This window comes from Ascaphus truei, chromosome 3 (assembly GCF_040206685.1).
Source record: "Ascaphus truei isolate aAscTru1 chromosome 3, aAscTru1.hap1, whole genome shotgun sequence".
In the NCBI taxonomy this organism is placed as follows: Eukaryota; Metazoa; Chordata; class Amphibia; order Anura; family Ascaphidae; genus Ascaphus; species Ascaphus truei.
In genome coordinates, this window is record NC_134485.1 from 24,165,998 (window position 1) to 24,184,667 (window position 18,670).

The following is an 18,670-nucleotide window of genomic DNA, read 5'->3' on the forward strand; positions in this document are numbered from 1 at the left end:
GTGGAGTGTCAGCTTCTATACCCAGGGGGAAGGGCTTGTAACCCCACCCCATAACAGGGCAGATCCAGGTACTGACAGGAATCACACATATACATGTGACCCAGTCAGTACCCTCCCCAGGTATGACACTCCAACTGCCAGTTTAGGCATGCCCCTGGATATGGCAACATAGTACCCATCCATAAAAAGAGAGAAAAGTTGCGCCAAAAAAGAATTAGCCTACTGTTCAATATATGGCTCCTGTCCTTGGCACAAAGCAGTTCCGCAGCCTGAGTCTCTCAGAGGTGATTCACCAACCTCTGTGTGGATACTGGTAGAAAAAAGGGGGGTCCTCCGGCGCGTTACTCTGCTTGTGGCTCCACGGCGTTTAAGGCATATAAGTGAGGGAGAGAAGAGAGGGGACCACAGTAAGGGACCAATACAGTGATTATACACAGCTCTTCGTTTGATTGGGGAGGGAGGGAGGGGGGGGAGTAGGGGTGTTGGGGAATCAATGGAGATTGAACGATACTGCTACATAAAGGAGACACACTTACATCAAAATATCTAATATCTTGAATTCTTCTACTCTTCTCCTTATATAGCTGCGTGTTGTTGAGGGTGAGGAAAAACCTCCTGGTATCCTCCTTAGCAAAAAATAAAGGGAAAAAATAGTGCAATACAGTTTATTAACAATGGAAAAAAAGAGATTGAACACTTACAAGCAGCCGATAATTTCAGGCATAGAGAGGAGATGCTGCCAGACTCCACAACGGATCCCTTCCTGGGTTGGGCTGCTTTGTCCTGGCTGTTTCCCTGTTGGCAGATGGTTGCTGTGTTGATCTTCACTTCGGGTGGCTGGGATTGAGAGTTTCCAGAAGCCCGTGCACAGGCTATGTCCTCCTCAAAACGGCCTGTCCCTCAGCATACACAGCATACAGATTTCAGCTCCCTGCTCCGGTGCGCATGCGCATGCGCAGACGGCGGGATCGCCGAGCCAGATAGTACAGGGGAGTCAAGTCCTCACTACGGTGGCTTGTAATGGCCAAAAAACGTCAAACGCGTTTCGCCAATGCTTCCTCAGTGACGTGTATAGGCAAAGGGTAGCAGCAGTCTTATATACACTGTAGAATCGTCAGTTTAACTCCAAGGGTGCTGGTTTGACTCATAACATAGGTGTAGGTCCTTAAACTCAATTGCTCTTACTTTGTTGACTTAGTGTCGTGATACAAATTATACATGGTGATTAAATAATTAAATACAGCATGATTAAGAACAAATGGCATGCCTAAAGAACTTTAATGGTGGCAAGCCTTTTGTGTGGGTACTATTTAATTAAAAACAAGGTAGATAAGATGGATAATTAGGAAGGGGAGATAGTTTACTTATTGGCTAGATATTCTTAAATTGTAATTAAAATATAAGTTAATGTTACTTTAAAATATTTTAAAGTAACATTAACTTATATTTTAATTACAATAATTACAGTATAATTTGTATCACGACACTAAGTCAACAAAGTAAGAGCAATTGAGTTTAAGGACCTACACCTATGTTATGAGTCAAACCAGCACCCTTGGAGTTAAACTGACGATTCTACAGTGTATATAAGACTGCTGCTACCCTTTGCCTATACACGTCACTGAGGAAGCATTGGCGAAACGCGTTTGACGTTTTTTGGCCATTACAAGCCACCGTAGTGAGGACTTGACTCCCCTGTACTATCTGGCTCGGCGATCCCGCCGTCTGCGCATGCGCATGCGCACCGGAGCAGGGAGCTGAAATCTGTATGCTGTGTATGCTGAGGGACAGGCCGTTTTGAGGAGGACATAGCCTGTGCACGGGCTTCTGGAAACTCTCAATCCCAGCCACCCGAAGTGAAGATCAACACAGCAACCATCTGCCAACAGGGAAACAGCCAGGACAAAGCAGCCCAACCCAGGAAGGGATCCGTTGTGGAGTCTGGCAGCATCTCCTCTCTATGCCTGAAATTATCGGCTGCTTGTAAGTGTTCAATCTCTTTTTTTCCATTGTTAATAAACTGTATTGCACTATTTTTTCCCTTTATTTTTTGCTAAGGAGGATACCAGGAGGTTTTTCCTCACCCTCAACAACACGCAGCTATATAAGGAGAAGAGTAGAAGAATTCAAGATATTAGATATTTTGATGTAAGTGTGTCTCCTTTATGTAGCAGTATCGTTCAATCTCCATTGATTCCCCAACACCCCTACTCCCCCCCCTCCCTCCCTCCCCAATCAAACGAAGAGCTGTGTATAATCACTGTATTGGTCCCTTACTGTGGTCCCCTCTCTTCTCTCCCTCACTTATATGCCTTAAACGCCGTGGAGCCACAAGCAGAGTAACGCGCCGGAGGACCCCCCTTTTTTCTACATAGTACCCATCCAGGCTGCAACTGCAGGCTAGGCCCTGCGCAGGAGTCTAACCCCAACACTGTCTGTTCCTATCAGGACTTACAGTATAGTATTGAGGCCAGTAGAAGGCTATAGCTAAGGGCACTAGGCTACAGGAGTCTGCGCTTCACCAACGTGTGACGAAAAGTGTCCTGAAAGTTAAACACCTGTAATATGCCTCATTATTATTCAGGGCCCATGAAATTCAATCTTATTATGTACCTGTTGTACAATACTCTAACCGGTTTAACTAATGATGATATCATAATTACAAACACAAAGCATAATAGCAGTGGGGTTGATAGTTTATCTGGCGAATCAAACCGTTTTATCATGAACGAGAAAAAGTACAGACTATATAAAAAAAAATTCTCCAGAAACGTTAGGTTACTTTTAAAACATTTTTTTTAAATACCTACATTTGAATGATTTCAAGGTGCAATCATCAATGTATCTCACTTTAATTCAGTTGAGTCCCCAGAGATACTGCCCTTGTATAGAAAATACTTTTAAAATGCGCACATTGCGTCTGGAAAGTTTTGCACGATCGTCCGTAACAATAACTCTTTGTTATGTAGAAAAATCACTGGAGCGAAATAAAAAATAAAAATCTCCCTAATAAGTTGCGTGCTTTAAAAGCCTCAAGTGCCTTGTAAGACAAATCAGTAGCACAAGTAATTTGGGGAAGGGGATGGGACAAATTGGCAGCTTGGGTGGTCATAGCATAAGCCCCCTACATGCCCTCTTTTATATACGCTGGAGTGACGGTTCTGGTCGTTTCCAGCTGAAAGTCCCTATTGCGGTCAATGGGGAGTGTAGGCCAAACTGCAGCGTATGGGGTATATACACATAGAATAAGGCCCTAAGGAGTATAGATTACAGTCTGACGGGTCCTATATTAATTAGTCATTCTGTGTGTGGCTCCTCTTCAAGATTCCTTATGCTGTACGACTAGAAGCCTCCTCACAAAATCGGCACTTTATGGGATAACAGGATTACATTCCCATTCATCTATATCTCATCTGTTATTCTTAGTCACGTACAGTAAGGCTCACTAAATGCTGGGCTTTTTCCACTGGAAGGGGATTAGGAAAAGGTTTCTGTGCAAGCCTCGCTGGGGAATCGCTGCTGCCCTACTGTTATCAGAAGTTCAAGCTTGTCATTATTAATAGTCTCCTCACAAACTAACACACCGATCGCAGCTGAGGGGGGTGTTGAGTGGCTGTCTATGGCAGGGGTGCTCCATTCCAGTCCTCAAGCCCCCTCAACAGGTCAGGTTTTCAGGATATCCCAGCTTCAGCACAGGTGGCTCAATCAGACTGAGCCTCTGAGCCACCTGTGCAGAAGCAGGGTCTGATTGAGCCACCTGTGCTGAAGCAGGCACTGATTGAGCCACATGTGCTGAAGCTGGGATATCCTGAAAACCTGACCTGTTAGGGCGGCTTGAGGAGTGGGGTTGGTCTCCGCTGTGGAATATCACGTTTTTAAATGATGTCGCTTTGCCAAGTCTGTGTTACAGTAAAAGATAGTGGGGAACGAGGAATATGCACGGAGAGGACTTAAAGAATAAAATTAGAGGCAATTTCCCCAGCACTCAACTTACCTCTGTTGCTTTATAGTTTTGGGAGGATCAAGGGTCCCTCCTGCCGTTCCCGTGCACCAGTCAGTATATACTGTACTTTATACTATATATTGGGAGTGCTGTCTGTAACGCCATACTTTTTTTTTTTTAAAGAATAACATTGTGCAAATTATTGTGGCGGAGAATGATAAACAATCAATTGTATGAATGTGTTACTGCCCCCTCTGGGGAGGGGAATGAAACAGATAATGAACTAAATAGAATAGAGGAGGATACAAGGGGGTATGGAGGTAGAAAGGGGGCAAGTGCGAGTTTGACAAGCAGTGAGATACCCATAGTAAATACAGATAATACTAGAAAACTTCTAAAGTCTAAAACCAAATTGGAGCTGAAAGGAAGGAGCAGATAAGATAATAGTACATCCTGAAAAAACTGAAATGCAGCCTGACAGATAAAATGGGGGAGCTTGAATTAATAGCTGCAAAGGAGCAGTATGACATCATAGGCATTACTGAAACATGGAGGGATGAAACTCATGACTTGGGCACTTAATTTAGAGGGTTATTCCCTTTTTTGGAAGGATCAAACAAATAGAAGGGGAGGTGAAGTATGTTTATATGTTAAACCGGATCTAAAACCTATTATTAGGGATGATGTTTATGAAGGGAATGATGAAAATGTAGAGACCTTGTCGATAGAAATTAGAAGTGGAGATAAAAGTATAAAGAAAATGTTTTGTAGGGATATGCTATAAACCACCAAATATCTGTGAGATTGAGGAAGCTAAAATACTTTTGCAATTGGAGAAGGCATCAAAACTAGGTCATGTTTGCATAATGGGAAATTAGATTAGCATTACAACAAAAGGAAACAGGTTTTTGGGGGTGCTTAAAGACTATTATATGACCCAAATTATTGAGAAACCAACCAGGAGAGGGGCAGTACTGGATTTGGTAATATCAAACAATGTATAAGTAATAACAAATATTCAAGTCCTAGAACATTTGGGTAACAGTGATCATAACATGGTCTCATTTGAAATAAATGATCAAAAAAAAGATTACTTGGGTTCAACAAAGACCTTAAACTTTAAAAAGGCAGATTTTATTAAACTAAAGGCTAATCTACAAGTAATACATTGGGATGATGTTTTTGCAGGGTAAAATGTAGAAGATAAATGGGCAGTCTTTAAAACATTGTTAGAAAAGCATACTTATCAGTGTATTTCCTTGGGTAATAAGTATAAAAGAAATAAGTCAAAACCAATGTGGCTAAATAAACAGGTAGGGGAGGAAATGGACAAGAAGAGGACGGTGTTTAGATTCTTTAAGTGAGAAGGGACGGAGACATCGTATCAGAATTATAAGGAATGTAACAAAAATTGCAAAAGGGCATTCGAATTAGCAAAAATGGATAATGAAAAAAGGATTGCAATAGAAAGTAAGGTCAACCGTAAAAAGTTCTTTAAGTATCTTAATAACAAAAAAAAAATGAGAAAAGAAAATATAGGACCCTTTCAGTGTGAGATGGGTATTATTGGAGGTAAGGAAAAAGCAGAGGTATTAAACAAATTCTTTGCCTCTGTGTTTACCAGGGAAGAATCAAGTTCAATAGTAGCGCCGTAGGAGGAAGTCACAACCTCCATATTAATGACCAATTGGTTAACTGAGGAAGACGTTCATAAGCGTCTTGGAAAAATGAAAGTAAATAAGGCACCTGGCCCCGATGGCATACATCCGCAAGTTCTCAAGGAGTTAAGCTCAATAATAGCCAAACCATTATATTTAATATTCAAGGACTCCATTTCCACAGGCTCAGTACCACAAGATTGGCGTAAAGCAGATGTGGTGCCTATATTTAAAAATGGAGCTAGATCACAACCGGGGAATTACAGACTTGTAAGCCTGACTTCAATAGTGGGGAAGCTACTTAAAGGTTTAATACGGAATAATATTCAGGAATACCTAATGGAAAACAAAATTATTAGTAATAGTCAACATGGATTTATGAAGGATAAACCATGCCAAACTAACCTTATTTGTTTCTCTGAGGAGGTAAGTAGGAATTTAGACAGGGTAATGCAGTTGATGTGGTCTACTTAGGTTTTGCAAAGGCTTTTGATATAGTTTCGAACAAGAGGTTGGTGTTCAAAATAAAGCAAATTGGACTCAGTAATAATATATGCACCTGGATTGAAAACTGGTTGAAGGAGAGACAACAGAGGGTTGTCATAAATGGAACTTTTTTCAGGTCGGGCTAAAGTCGTGAGTGGAGTACCTCAGGGATCGGTACTGGGACCCCTGCTTTTTAACTTGCTTATTAACGACCTTGAGGTTGGGATCGAGAGCAAAGTCTCCATCTTTGCTGATGATACTAAATTGTGTAAGGTAGTAGAATCAGAGCAGGATGTAATTTCTCTTAAGAAGGACTTGGAGAAACTGGAAACGTGGGCAGGTAAATGGCAGATGAGGTTTAAGACTGATAAATGGAAGGTTTAACAAATGGTTAACATAAACGGTTAGTTTATTTTTTTGCTGATTGTCTTTCAACTACCTTCGTTGTTGATGAGTTTGCACCTGTTACCATGGCAACCGGTGCCCTTCTTAAGTGCGTGAAGGGCGTCTTTCGTTTCTCTGGGGTAAGCAGGTGTTCAGCAATGCTGTACCTCCAGCATGAAATGACAGCGTAAAAAAAAGGGGGGGGGGGACTCCTTAATGCTGCAGGTAAAGGGCTTCCCAAAGATAAAAAGAAAGTGAACGTGTCTTTTTGTGGGCAGTAGAGAGGGCCGCTGCTTTCAGAATCCTATTTTGCACCATCATTTTTATTAAAAATAACGATGAAAAAAAAAAAATCGTGATGTGGAGATGCAATTTTAAAGTTTGCATAAGTTAGTCGACATTGCAGATCAGCTGTCAGAAATGCCTACAGTTCCCTAGTCACAGGATTTCATCTGCCTTTTCGGATGATATCATGTGTATTATCTGTATAAACTCCTGGTGCTTCTGTACAGAGAAGCATTTACACACACGTCACTCCGTTTGCAGATCTCTTGGCCGGGCACAAGTCTAGCACACAGCTGTTTCTCTGGTTGACATGCGGAATGTATTTTGCTCGTCAATTCATCTTTCCAGGACTCTATCCTCCAAGGTATATACCCAGATACTGAACAATCCAAGCCAATGGTTTGATGTATTATGTCTGAAAGCAAAAATAGACTTTGACCCGGAAAACATCCCGGCAACTGAAACCATGAAGGATCCACATTGTCCTTTTAACCCTTAGGCTGCCATATGAGCCAGCAACACATTGCAGAGCCGCCAAGGGGATAGAAGCATTGGGCAGTTTAAGCCAATCATGGGAGCACGGGAGCAGGTTTCCCAAATTTCCAGCGGTCACGTATTCCCCTTTACCAGAATTAAGAAAAAAAAGTAATGTCAACATTTTAATTAAGAGAAACTGAGAAACTTTAATTAAGAGAAACTGCCTAATGTAAGGTCATACACAAGCTCCGAGTGCTATGGGTTATTGTATCGTACAGAAGTAGTACGTCGCATGGTTCAACCAGATAATACAACGGGTCCCATTATAATACAGGATATCACAGTGTCCATGTGACTCAATGGCAATGTTGGTGCAGAGAAGCGGAACTTATCCCACCAGAGGGAACCATAAAGACTTCTACCGCTGTAGGTCCCAAGTTGCGCCTCGCTGCCTTAAAATATGGCAGTTACTGATGTCTGTTACTTTCACTCCGCCCACCTTTTTCTCTGTGCCCCATGCAAGTCTCATATCAATGTCAGTGGATCATTTGTAAGAACTTAAATGAACATGTTTTATTTACGTCTCTTGGGAGGGAATTCACTAAGTTTCGATAAGGGGTATCAGAGCTCAATCCCGCAATTATCATGCCAGTTTATGGCAAATCAGTACCACTTTATGGCAGATACTCTTTGCCAAAGCTCAGTGTATCCCGGTGTTAAAGTGTTATCATCTTGTACTATGGGAAGTAGAAATAAGAGGAGTCACAAGATACACTTATTCTAATGCATGAAAAGATGATGGAGCCAGTTGTAGGCTGGTACATTCAGGCCTTGCCAGTAGCTGCTAGGGGTTTTTCCCCCTCCGAGGACCTGCATTTGAGTGACAGCAGGGGGTGGTATATCCTGTTGTAGCTGGGACAACGGGGTGCCCGCCTCCTGGTTGTACTTAAAGGCAGGACCGCCCTAAATTTAGTAGTGTCCTTCCCCCTCTGAGGAAGGCAGGTTACACAACTGGGAGCATGCAACAAGGCAGAGGCTGGTTCCAAAGACAAGGTGAGACTTGTTCCAAAGACAAGGGAATCAGAGACAAACGAATATGTCTCTAGTACATTAAAATGAATGATTGGATTTTGTTAAAACTCACGTTATTTAGTTTGCCGTCTGTCAGAGTTAGTGGACAATTCAAATATTAATGTTCTACAGTATGTGTAACATGGTAAGTCCATTCTACCTGTCTTTCCCCCTGTTACGTAAGCCCCTAGAAAGTTCAGGGCAGTAACAGGTTAAATATGTGGGCTCTTGACCCCCTGCAGGCTCCTCTTTGATGGACAGGAGTGCGGTTATGACTCATGGACTGTGTGTAGCCTATCAGGGATAGGTACAGGTCATGGGCCCGCCCCTGCTTCCAGAGGAAGAGAAGAATCCAAATGTTAGTTTGTCAGTCTAGCTCTAGAGAGAAAGGAAAGAGCATGGGCTGTCAGTCTCTCCCATTGCGAGGATGAGCTGGCCCACTCCAGGCTCAGGCCTGGAGAATATCAAGAATCAATACCCCTACTACCGGAGTAAGCACCTTTCAGAAGTCTGGGACTTCAAAAGACCTTACAGTACTGTAGGAGGAATTGCAGTGGCTGTATATCACGTTGCACAATACAGACCTTTGTTCACTTTTCACCTGTCTGAGTGTCAGTTCCTGGGCAGAGTGGAGTATGTGTGCAGTGGTGGGAACTGATCTCCAGAATACCCTGGAGCTCACTACAGCTGGAGGCGCTGAGTACCATGAGAAGAACTGCAATAACAAGAACCCAAAAGCCTGTCCTGTTTACCCTATAACAACGCGGCAGCTCAAGATTTCCTGCTCCCAACAGGTATGCACGGTGACACCCCATGTAGAAGTAGAATTTCCCAGAGAAGGGGGGAAACAGGGCTACATATGTTATACATTTCTGCCACTTTACTAATGTATCTTTAATGAAAGCTGACTCTTGAGAAATCCATGTAACCCAGTTTTAATAATATGGATAGTAGATGTAAAATCCTAAATTGGCTGAATTTGTCAACATGCCGGCTAACTCCATGTCCAGCAGTGTGATGACCATTCATGCATCTCGTTCTTCAGTTATTACAATAGCAAAGTTACTAACAGACCATAAAATAGGAAAACAAACTCAGGACTGGCTCAGACTGTAAGCTTGGAGTTACTCTCTATGTTAAGAGATCAGCTTCAGTTAGTTCAGAGTTTTACATTTCCCAACTCCATTTAAAAACCTTGACTAGAAAGAAATCCGTGATCGAGGGGCAAGTAGCAGCCCTACACTGTGCCGCCCACTTATATTTTACCTTTACTCTGTGCCCAGGACATACTTGAAAACGAGAGGTAACTCTCAATGTATTACTTCCTGGTAAAATATTTTATAAATAAATAAATATATAGAAACTCCGTCTTTTATGTAGAGACTTAAGGGGTCGTTCATTAAGGTGCAATGCTGCCGGTTCGACACTTCCCCACGAAATCTCCCATTCTAGTAAAAGGAAGTACAGTAGTCATGCGGTAATGCTGAACCGACCCCATCGCGCCTTAATTAATTACCCCTCAGTCTTGTTCAGTTCAGTGCTAGAAAATGCCACGCGTTACCATTGTAACCGCTGCATTTCCTGCGATAAATATTGCATCACATTGCGTTAACGGGTGCACACAATCTGCTGTATCTGTATCTCTTTTTTGTCTTGGGCTCCGATCAAACATGTTGTGAAGCTGACATCTTTCCCAGCCTGGAGAAGGTGCTTGACAATATATTTTATAGCGGCTGTAGATTTTTTTTTAAGACATCTTATATTTTTGTTTTCTCCACTGCCATTAAAGTTAGTGAGATTTACATGAGCAAAACCACTTGCACGGCTCAGCGAACCTGCATAATAGTGTTTAAAAGAAGGGAGGAGTTCTCAGTTGCTGCCCTGTTATATACTGTATTTCTTATTAAGAAAGTATTCACTTTCTAGCAGTGCTTTCCTTCCAGTGCAAAACGGGTCAGCAACATCACTGTATATTTTACCATTAACAGGCAATAGTTGAACGGTACTCTAGCATGTAATACAATTACCTTGTAGTAAGTGAGGGTGAAGAGGCTGGTGAGCTGTGAGCACGGCTGTCATCTCATCATGATCTGAAGGATGTATATACTCATAGATACTATTACCGGTCAGTTCCACCTGCCAGAAGAAAACAATAACATTAGTAAGTCTCCAGTTTTACATACACTAGAGCATATGTCAAATATTTGTATCCAGCAACAAAGGTGTTAATAATGATCTATTCTTACTTTATCGCATTTGTCGGATCCATAAAAAATGGGTAACATTTGTAGGTGAAAAATGATTTGTCATTATTTCCATTTAATATTGCCACAGCCATTTACTTCGAGCAGGGTTGCCATACAAGCACATATACGATGTCACATACGATGTCATGTACTGGAGAGTCAATATGAAAAGTGGTAAATGCTGCACACCAAATAAGAATAAATGTAAAGTAATTACCGGTGCTCCTGTGTCTCGATAAGAGCCTCCAGCTGATCCAACAGTACAAGAAGAGAGGATACGTGGGCACAACGGATTTCCAAATGATCTAATTTATTTCGCCAAACAGAAGCACAACGTTTCGACCATAAAGGTCTTTTTCAAGTGAGGTATAGTGGCACAATACCTCACTTGAAAAAGACCTTTATGGTCAAACGTTCTGTTTCGGCTAAATAAATTAGATCATTTGGAAATCTGTTGTGCCCACGTATCCTCTCTTCATATACGGGAGAGAGCTTTGGCACAGGGGTTACGGTGTTGGTCTTGAATAAACACATACGTGGGTTCCCTTCCAGCCTCATTCACTGTATACATTGTGTTGGGCATTTCTCCCTTTGGAGACCACAACACCAATGTTGAATTCCAGTGCATTGAAACACCGTGACACTGTCAGGTACTCTGGAAGTGCTAAGTCCTGTTACTGAAATGTTACAATCTAATCAACATGGGAGTCATTTTTTTTGGGGTGGGGGTTAAATTCTAGATGGGGTACCAGACTTTTCTCCAACCGCAGTGAAGAAATGTGTTCATTGGATTTTCTTTATTGGCCTTATATCCAAGAGATGAAGAGGAAGAACAAAGTAGACCAAAGCGGCAGATATTGTGATACATCCCATAATCTTAGCCTCTTCGTAGGATCCAAAAACAAAAATGCAATCAAATTAAAACTGGACCACTAAAAAAAATGGCCTAATCCAAGGCCTGATGTTTTACTGTAATCCAGCGCCATCCTGTCAACCAAAACACCCATCCTCAGCATTGATTAAATCCCTTGAAATCGTAAGTTGCATGAAGAACGTTCCTGTGAAATCATTTCTTCTTTTCCTTAATCTTTATTTTCTTCAGAACTGACTCCCGTTCCAGCAGGTCCTCTCCTGGCCGACAACTGAGATGGTATGAGAGAGCGTGGTTCTTACGTAGGGCACTGTCGCCATTGTATACCTCGTGTAAAGGGGTCACATGGAAAAACAACCAATTGGATTTCTTTCTTTGCCACGTTTCCCACCTACACTATACCGAGGACATGGTCAAACGTTGGGGAGTATTTGTACCCACGCCACCGCTGCTTTTCTTTTTAATTAAATAAGGCCCACTTGTGAAGTTTGATACAGTAAATGCACAAGGCTTCCAATGCACACTCTAAAAGATGAATGAGTTTGGGTAGATCTTCATATCTTTTTACATGTGAGTTCATAGCTGAGCTTTAGGATGGGAATACGAACCTTGGTGAACAGTTAGAACACCCTATATCAGGGTTAGTAAGTAAAAAAAAAAGGCGTCAAGCATGAGAGATTAATAGAGACACAGAGAGCAGAAAGGGAGCAGTCTGGCTCACTAGTAAAACATGGTTTCAGTGAGAACACACCCATGTGGTTGATTATTAAAAGAATGGAGTTTTCACGGCAATAGTTAATATTTGTTTTACATTATCTGTAAGATGCGGTGCAAATGTTATCCTTAGACGTCTGTAAGATTTATGGTATTAAACGTTAACCCCTTCAGTGGTGATGGCCAGGCACATGCTGACGACATCTTTTTCTTTTCCACCGGAGCTCCCCATGTCGGCGGCCTTGTGAGCCCACCCCTCTTTATCTTACACACACCCTCACTCTCTCACTCCCCTTTATTCCCCCCCTTTTCCATGTAGTTCTCTCCCCACCTCTGTCTCTCACTCTCCCCCATCTCTCACTCTACCCATCTTAAATTCTTCCTCTCTCTCTCCCTGCCCCCTTCCTCTCTCCCTTTTACACCCACTCTCACACTCACCCCCTCCGTTATCAATCGACCCCCTTCTCCTTTCACTCAATCCCACTCCCTCAATCCCCCCTTCTCACACTCAACCCCTTACTCAATTACGCCCTCCACAATACCCCCACACACGCATACACTCAATACCCCCACCACACACACACACACACACACAATACCCCCATCACACACACAGTACTTCCACCAAACCTTCTATACACTCACACATGCACAATACACACACACACACACACAGGCAAACACAATACCCCCACCACACACACACACACACACAATACCCCCATCACACACACAGTACTTCCACCAAACCTTCTATACACTCACACATGCACAATACACACACACACAATACCCCCACCAGATGCACAGGCACACGCAAAAACCACACCACATACACTCAATACCCCCACCACACACACACACACACAGTACCCCCATCACACACACAGTACTTCCACCAAACCCTCTACACACTCACACATGCACAATATACACACACACACACAGGCAAACACAATAACCCCACCACATACACACAATTCCCCCACCAGACGCACAGGCACACACAATACCCTCACCATACAAACAATACTCCCACAAAAAAACCTACACACACACACACCATGCCCCCACAAACCCACCTACACACACAATACCCCCACAAAGCCCACAATACACACACACACAATACCCCCACAAAATGCCGCTAGTTGTCCCGCTCTCTCACCCCTCCCCCCTTGTCAGTGGCCCTGGTGATGGCATCTACAGCACAATGCATGCTCCTCCCACACTTAACCCCTTTGCTGCCAGTTGAGCTTTAGTAAGCAATGCACTGCCGTCCTCACTTGGTTCTTCATGTGTGTCCAAACATAACCATTTCTTATCTCTTCAGCGGCAAGAGAGGTGAGCCGCGCATTGCTCTGTACAGTCCTCTGGCACAGAGATGGCTAAGTAAGCAAATTAAACCTTTGATTTCTTTTTTCCTATTTTGAACCACACAAATGTAATTCCTGGCAAAAAAACATGTTATACTCTCTCAAAAGCTGCTTTGCTGACAGAACAAAAGATTTATTATATAATGTAATAACTTATTACGGAATCTCTGAACCAGAGACAGAAGGTTATACCAGTATGAAAAATAGCTTGACATACGAAACCGAATTTTCCCCCTAATTGTAAAAATGGAAAAAATATATAAATTCTTTTTTTTTGTTGGTATTAAGACCTGTATTGTTGTCTGATTTCCTAAGGAGCACACAATGGCATCCAATCATATAATAATCTCCAGATGTGATATAGTTGGATACTGTGCAGTTATTGCTCCTTGTTAAATATATATTTTCAAGCGATTTTCAGTTCAGTTATCATGGGGCACCAATGTTATTCCATGTGTGTGATTAACTTGTTAAATATCCCTTGTATTGTTATCATGCATGTGTATTTGTAACCCTTTTACAACCTAGGAACATGTATTGAAGATTCTCTACATGTACATTCTCAGGTTTGATATATATGTATGCTTTGAAAGATGTCTCTATTGCTTAACCCCTGATGAAGCATCAAAGTGCGAAACGCGTAGGGATTGACCAATCCTTTACCGATGTTACTTCCTGTTTTTGGTGAGCCACAATAACTGTGTTTAGCTGTAGGAGCATTCTTGCTAGCCAGACGCTGCTTGAATTAACATCCAGCACCAGTGCCTACTGCAACCCCTATGAATCTGTCGCTGTTTTTTATATTGTAAGTTTGAAGTCTTTTATCTAAGACATTTTATCATTATACTTACCTCGGTGCATTTGACTCTATTCGCTACCTTTCTGGTTCCAAGCATGGAGAGGATCGCTCCACTTGAGACATGCAACACGAGGGAGCACGTGTGTATGTTGATGCAACAGAAGGAACGTTGAAGAGCAGACATGCGCAGAGGAATTTCTGTGTTACATTCTCAGGTACACTATAGTACTACCCCATAATGATCAAAGTGTGAAAGTTGATGGCATTAGGGGTTACTGTATTGTACTGTATATACAGTATGTATAGAAGAAAAAAGGGACAGGTACTTCAATGCAAAAAAAGGGTGGTATTTAATGACTCAACGTTTCGGCTCATGCAAGAGCCTTTCTCAAGAGCTCAGCGGGTCCCAGAACACACATCCGCGTGAGTAGCTCATGAAGAGATCCCTTCTCCCCAGGGAAGGGGTGGATGCACTTGCTGCTGCAATAGGCATGGGACGTGTATATATCGGGGGGTTGTTTGCACTATTTTTGTAGATTATTTTCACTATAATTATATGGGCATTTCTGTTTTTTAACCAGTTTTAACTGCACTGTAGGTCATACATAGCACATATCGTGCTTCTTACATTTGAATCCTTCAGCCCCGCATGTATGTTACACACCCCATGCCTTTTGGCTGCAGTGTTGTTCCCCTTCTCTCTATGCAGTGGAATTAATGCATGAGACTGTATAATATTGGCAATGTAGGACCTACTGAAATGGGTTGTAGGCTTAAAATATTTTGACCAAAGTGTGATTGCATCAGGGGCCACTGTATTGTAGTGTATATTTGTACATATAGTGTTTGCTCATAGTGATTAAACTGTGATGGCACAAGGAGTTACTAAATTGTGTACATATATCTTCATATCCATCATGTGTGCGTTGCTTTGACAGATAAATGACACTAGGCATAATAAAAGGCACATATAATACAAATGGTGATTCATTCCTTAACTATAAAAGTAATCATGGCGTCAATTACTCCTCTCTGCCATAGAACTTACATCCTGACTTCCACTACATTGTCTACAAATATATACGCACATCTGTGTTAAAGGGATGTACTTCAAAAGGGATCTTCTGATCTGATCACAACAATATAGCTCAAAACTTTAAGAATGACATATTTTAAATGCTCACTTGCATGTCATTACCCATCGAAAAAGGGGGGGATGTCTGCTGCACACCATATAATCAATGCACAGACATAATTACCGGCGCACGTGTGTGGAAAGATGTCCAGCTGGAAATCCAAGCAGTAAAACTAAACAAGAATATCGCAAGGCACTGCCGATTTTTCTAATGCTATTTAATAAGCCAAAACGTCGCGACATTTCGACCAGAGCGGTCTTTTTCAAGTGGGGAGCCACTCGCCACTTGAAAATGACCGCTCTGGTCGAAACGTCGCTAAGTCTTGGCGTATTAAATAGCATTAGAAAAATGGGCAGTGCCTTGTGATATTCTTGTTTAGGCTTATTTTTACTCAGCCTGCGCGAAAATATTGACATTTTGACACATGATCGTGTGATATCTGCCCGAGCATGAGCGTAACATGAATAATACGTGGGATTTTACCTGTGATAACCCCAGATGTACGGAGGCCGTTTCCGAAATGTACATAATTTTGCCATCAGATGCTACGACGAAAACAAAGCCATCCAGGGTCTGTTAAAGAAATGAAGACAGAGTCAATATCCGTTTACAGTAGTAACATATTTGCTGATTCAGTCACCACTACGGAAAAGTTATCAGAGCTCCCAGTGCGATTACATGTAAAGTATGGGAGGTTTACACGGTGCAGTGGTTAATGTTTGATGGTGCGAGCGGGTAAGAGTACCATTCCTATCCTTATTTACAAATATGAAGTTTAACTTATTTTATAATGAATAAGGATTTGTTTAAAACGTCAATACAAAATAGCACTTGTGGGCACATTCGCATGTCTCAGACAGGTCTGCAACCCTGTCCTTCCCCATTATCGCTTGGCAAACAATGCTTCCACTGCAGCCAGGGATTCTGGGTAATGACATGCAAATGAGCACAGTGCAAAAGATGTGTAATGCGGCAGGCATAAACTTATAGGGGCACATGTTAAAATGGATAAGAAGTAAAGAGTGACTCATTGTGTGCTCGTTTGCATGTCATTTCCCAGAATCCCTGGCTGCAGTGGAAGCGCTGTGTGCTAACGGATAATGGTGAAAGCCGGGCTGCAGACCTGTCTGAGACGTGGATGTGCTCACAAGTGGTATTTTTATTTGCTGTACACTGTACGGTGAAGGGTTTTTATCCCTTTTTTTTTAACCCACCATAACTTTTTAATGTCTGGTTATACCCAAGTAATAACTTCACATTGCAGAGCCAGCAACCAACCTCACACTGATGAGACCCAAAAAGTCATACCTGCTGTGCTGAAGCTGGGATACCCTGTAAACCTGACCTTTTGGGGCGGCTTGAGGACTGGAGTTGAGCACCCCTGTCTTAATCTATAGTTACAAATTGGAGTATTGGTCTTGGGGAAGTGCAGATGTGTTGTGTACACTGTGGTATCCTTTTAATAAACCAACATAAAAGTTCTTCATGGATTCAGTTATAGTGTATAAATTACCATGTGTGCAAAGAATATGGGACGGCTGTGACTTTGTCACTTTCTCTATGGTTCTTCATATATATTTCTCCACTTGCACCAGGTTTTCACCTATACTTTAGTTGATATTTAGGCGTGAGCGGTATCCCATCACCATCTTATTCAGTTACAGTGTACTGAGATTTCCTAAGCTCACATGTCGAAGGGGCCGGTGATATTTCCAAAGCACGGTACCCTTACTTTTACCCTATAAAGCCTCTTTTGTTACCCTGTTGAACATGATCACATCCAACAACAAATTTATCCTGATCTGTTCAAATACGGTATATCTACTTATACATAATTGGACGCCACTTGGCAAAGTTACAAGCCCCTTACTACTTAAGAACTGTTGATGTTTATTTGATTGAGAGGCTAGATACTTTGCCGGCAGCAATACCTTTTTACAATGACATGGTCCCATATTCAGAACAGAGCCCTAAACAGCATATGAAAGTCTCTGTATGGCTTGTGTGACCCATACTGGGGCATTACAGTTAGATTGCCTTTTCATTGCCAGAGCTATTTGTAACACGTCACTTTACTCAAGCACTGAATGCTACATGCTGAGCATAACATTTTTTCAACCACAGATAAAGTAGTTGGATTTATGTGGATGTATGAGGCAGGCTTCCAGATTGGTCATTTTGACATTTGAGCTATGGGTCTCTGAAGGTCAATAGTCCCTCTTCAATATGCTGTGCAGTCACCTTGCAGATAAAGATTTAAGCTCCGTATTAGAATACTTGTCCTGATGAAGTCCTTCAGGGGCAGAAATGTCTGTTCTGTTAAATACAATGTAAGCCATTCTTTTCATTTGGGCTTATTGGTGCGTCTGGGTTTTTTCTATGACACAAGAGCAGGTGACAGAGCAGGAAGAATCATCTACGGAGACAATCTCTGGATCATTGAGCCAAGAAATTTGAAAATGACAATGCTCAATGACAATACTGAAAGTAAACAATGTGCAACCTGAGCCTGAATAGAACCAGGCATTGCTAGCATGTGGAAGTGAATGTCTGCCCAAGCTGTGTCATTAATGTAATTGATGCCATTTGGATGGGGTCTACTGGGACTGACTAACAAGCCTAAATATCCCTGTGCACCTCTCTAGCAATATTTCCACCCCTGACTTTCACTTTCCAGTGAGCATCCTTGTTTCCTTGTTTGACACTCTTGATTTTATCCTAACCTTAATTATAAGAAATGCATTTTAAGCACATTTATCTCAATATTAATGCATTAACTAAGATATCAAATGCAACTATTTCATCCCTTTTATATCCTCCCTGTGTTAACTTCTGATAAGGTTTATACAGAGAAATAGGAGGTCTTTGGGAGTATGAAGTGTACACTGGATGTGTCAAATTTGCACATGGAGACCCCATTGTGTCTTTATCTCTGCTTATATACAGTATATATATATATATATATATATATATATATAAAAATATATATATATACATATATATATATATATATATATATATATATATATATATATATATATATATATATATATATGTATATATATATATATATATACATATACATATATATATATATATATTTGTGTCCTCACTTAGCTTATTCTCCAGGCAGATCAGTACCAGTCCAGCTGATCAGTAAATCACCCAAGCGATCAGAGCTTGGTCTGGATTTAAAGAGTGGTTTTAAAGAGTGGATTTAAAGG

The 18,670-nt window shown here is 41.6% G+C and overlaps 1 protein-coding gene across 4 annotated transcripts in view; it reads right to left on the minus strand.

Moving 5' to 3' along the window:
• SIM2 (SIM bHLH transcription factor 2) overlaps nucleotides 1–18,670 on the minus strand; it is a 97,110-nt gene that overhangs the window by 25,572 nt on the left and 52,868 nt on the right. For all 4 annotated transcript variants that reach the window (XM_075593782.1, XM_075593784.1, XM_075593781.1 and 1 more), the window contains exons 3-4: nucleotides 15,930–16,019; nucleotides 10,332–10,440 (exon numbers count right to left, since the gene is read on the minus strand). In XM_075593782.1, coding sequence (XP_075449897.1) covers nucleotides 10,332–10,440; nucleotides 15,930–16,019 — 199 coding nt within the window. The remainder of the gene's footprint in view (nucleotides 1–10,331; nucleotides 10,441–15,929; nucleotides 16,020–18,670) is intronic.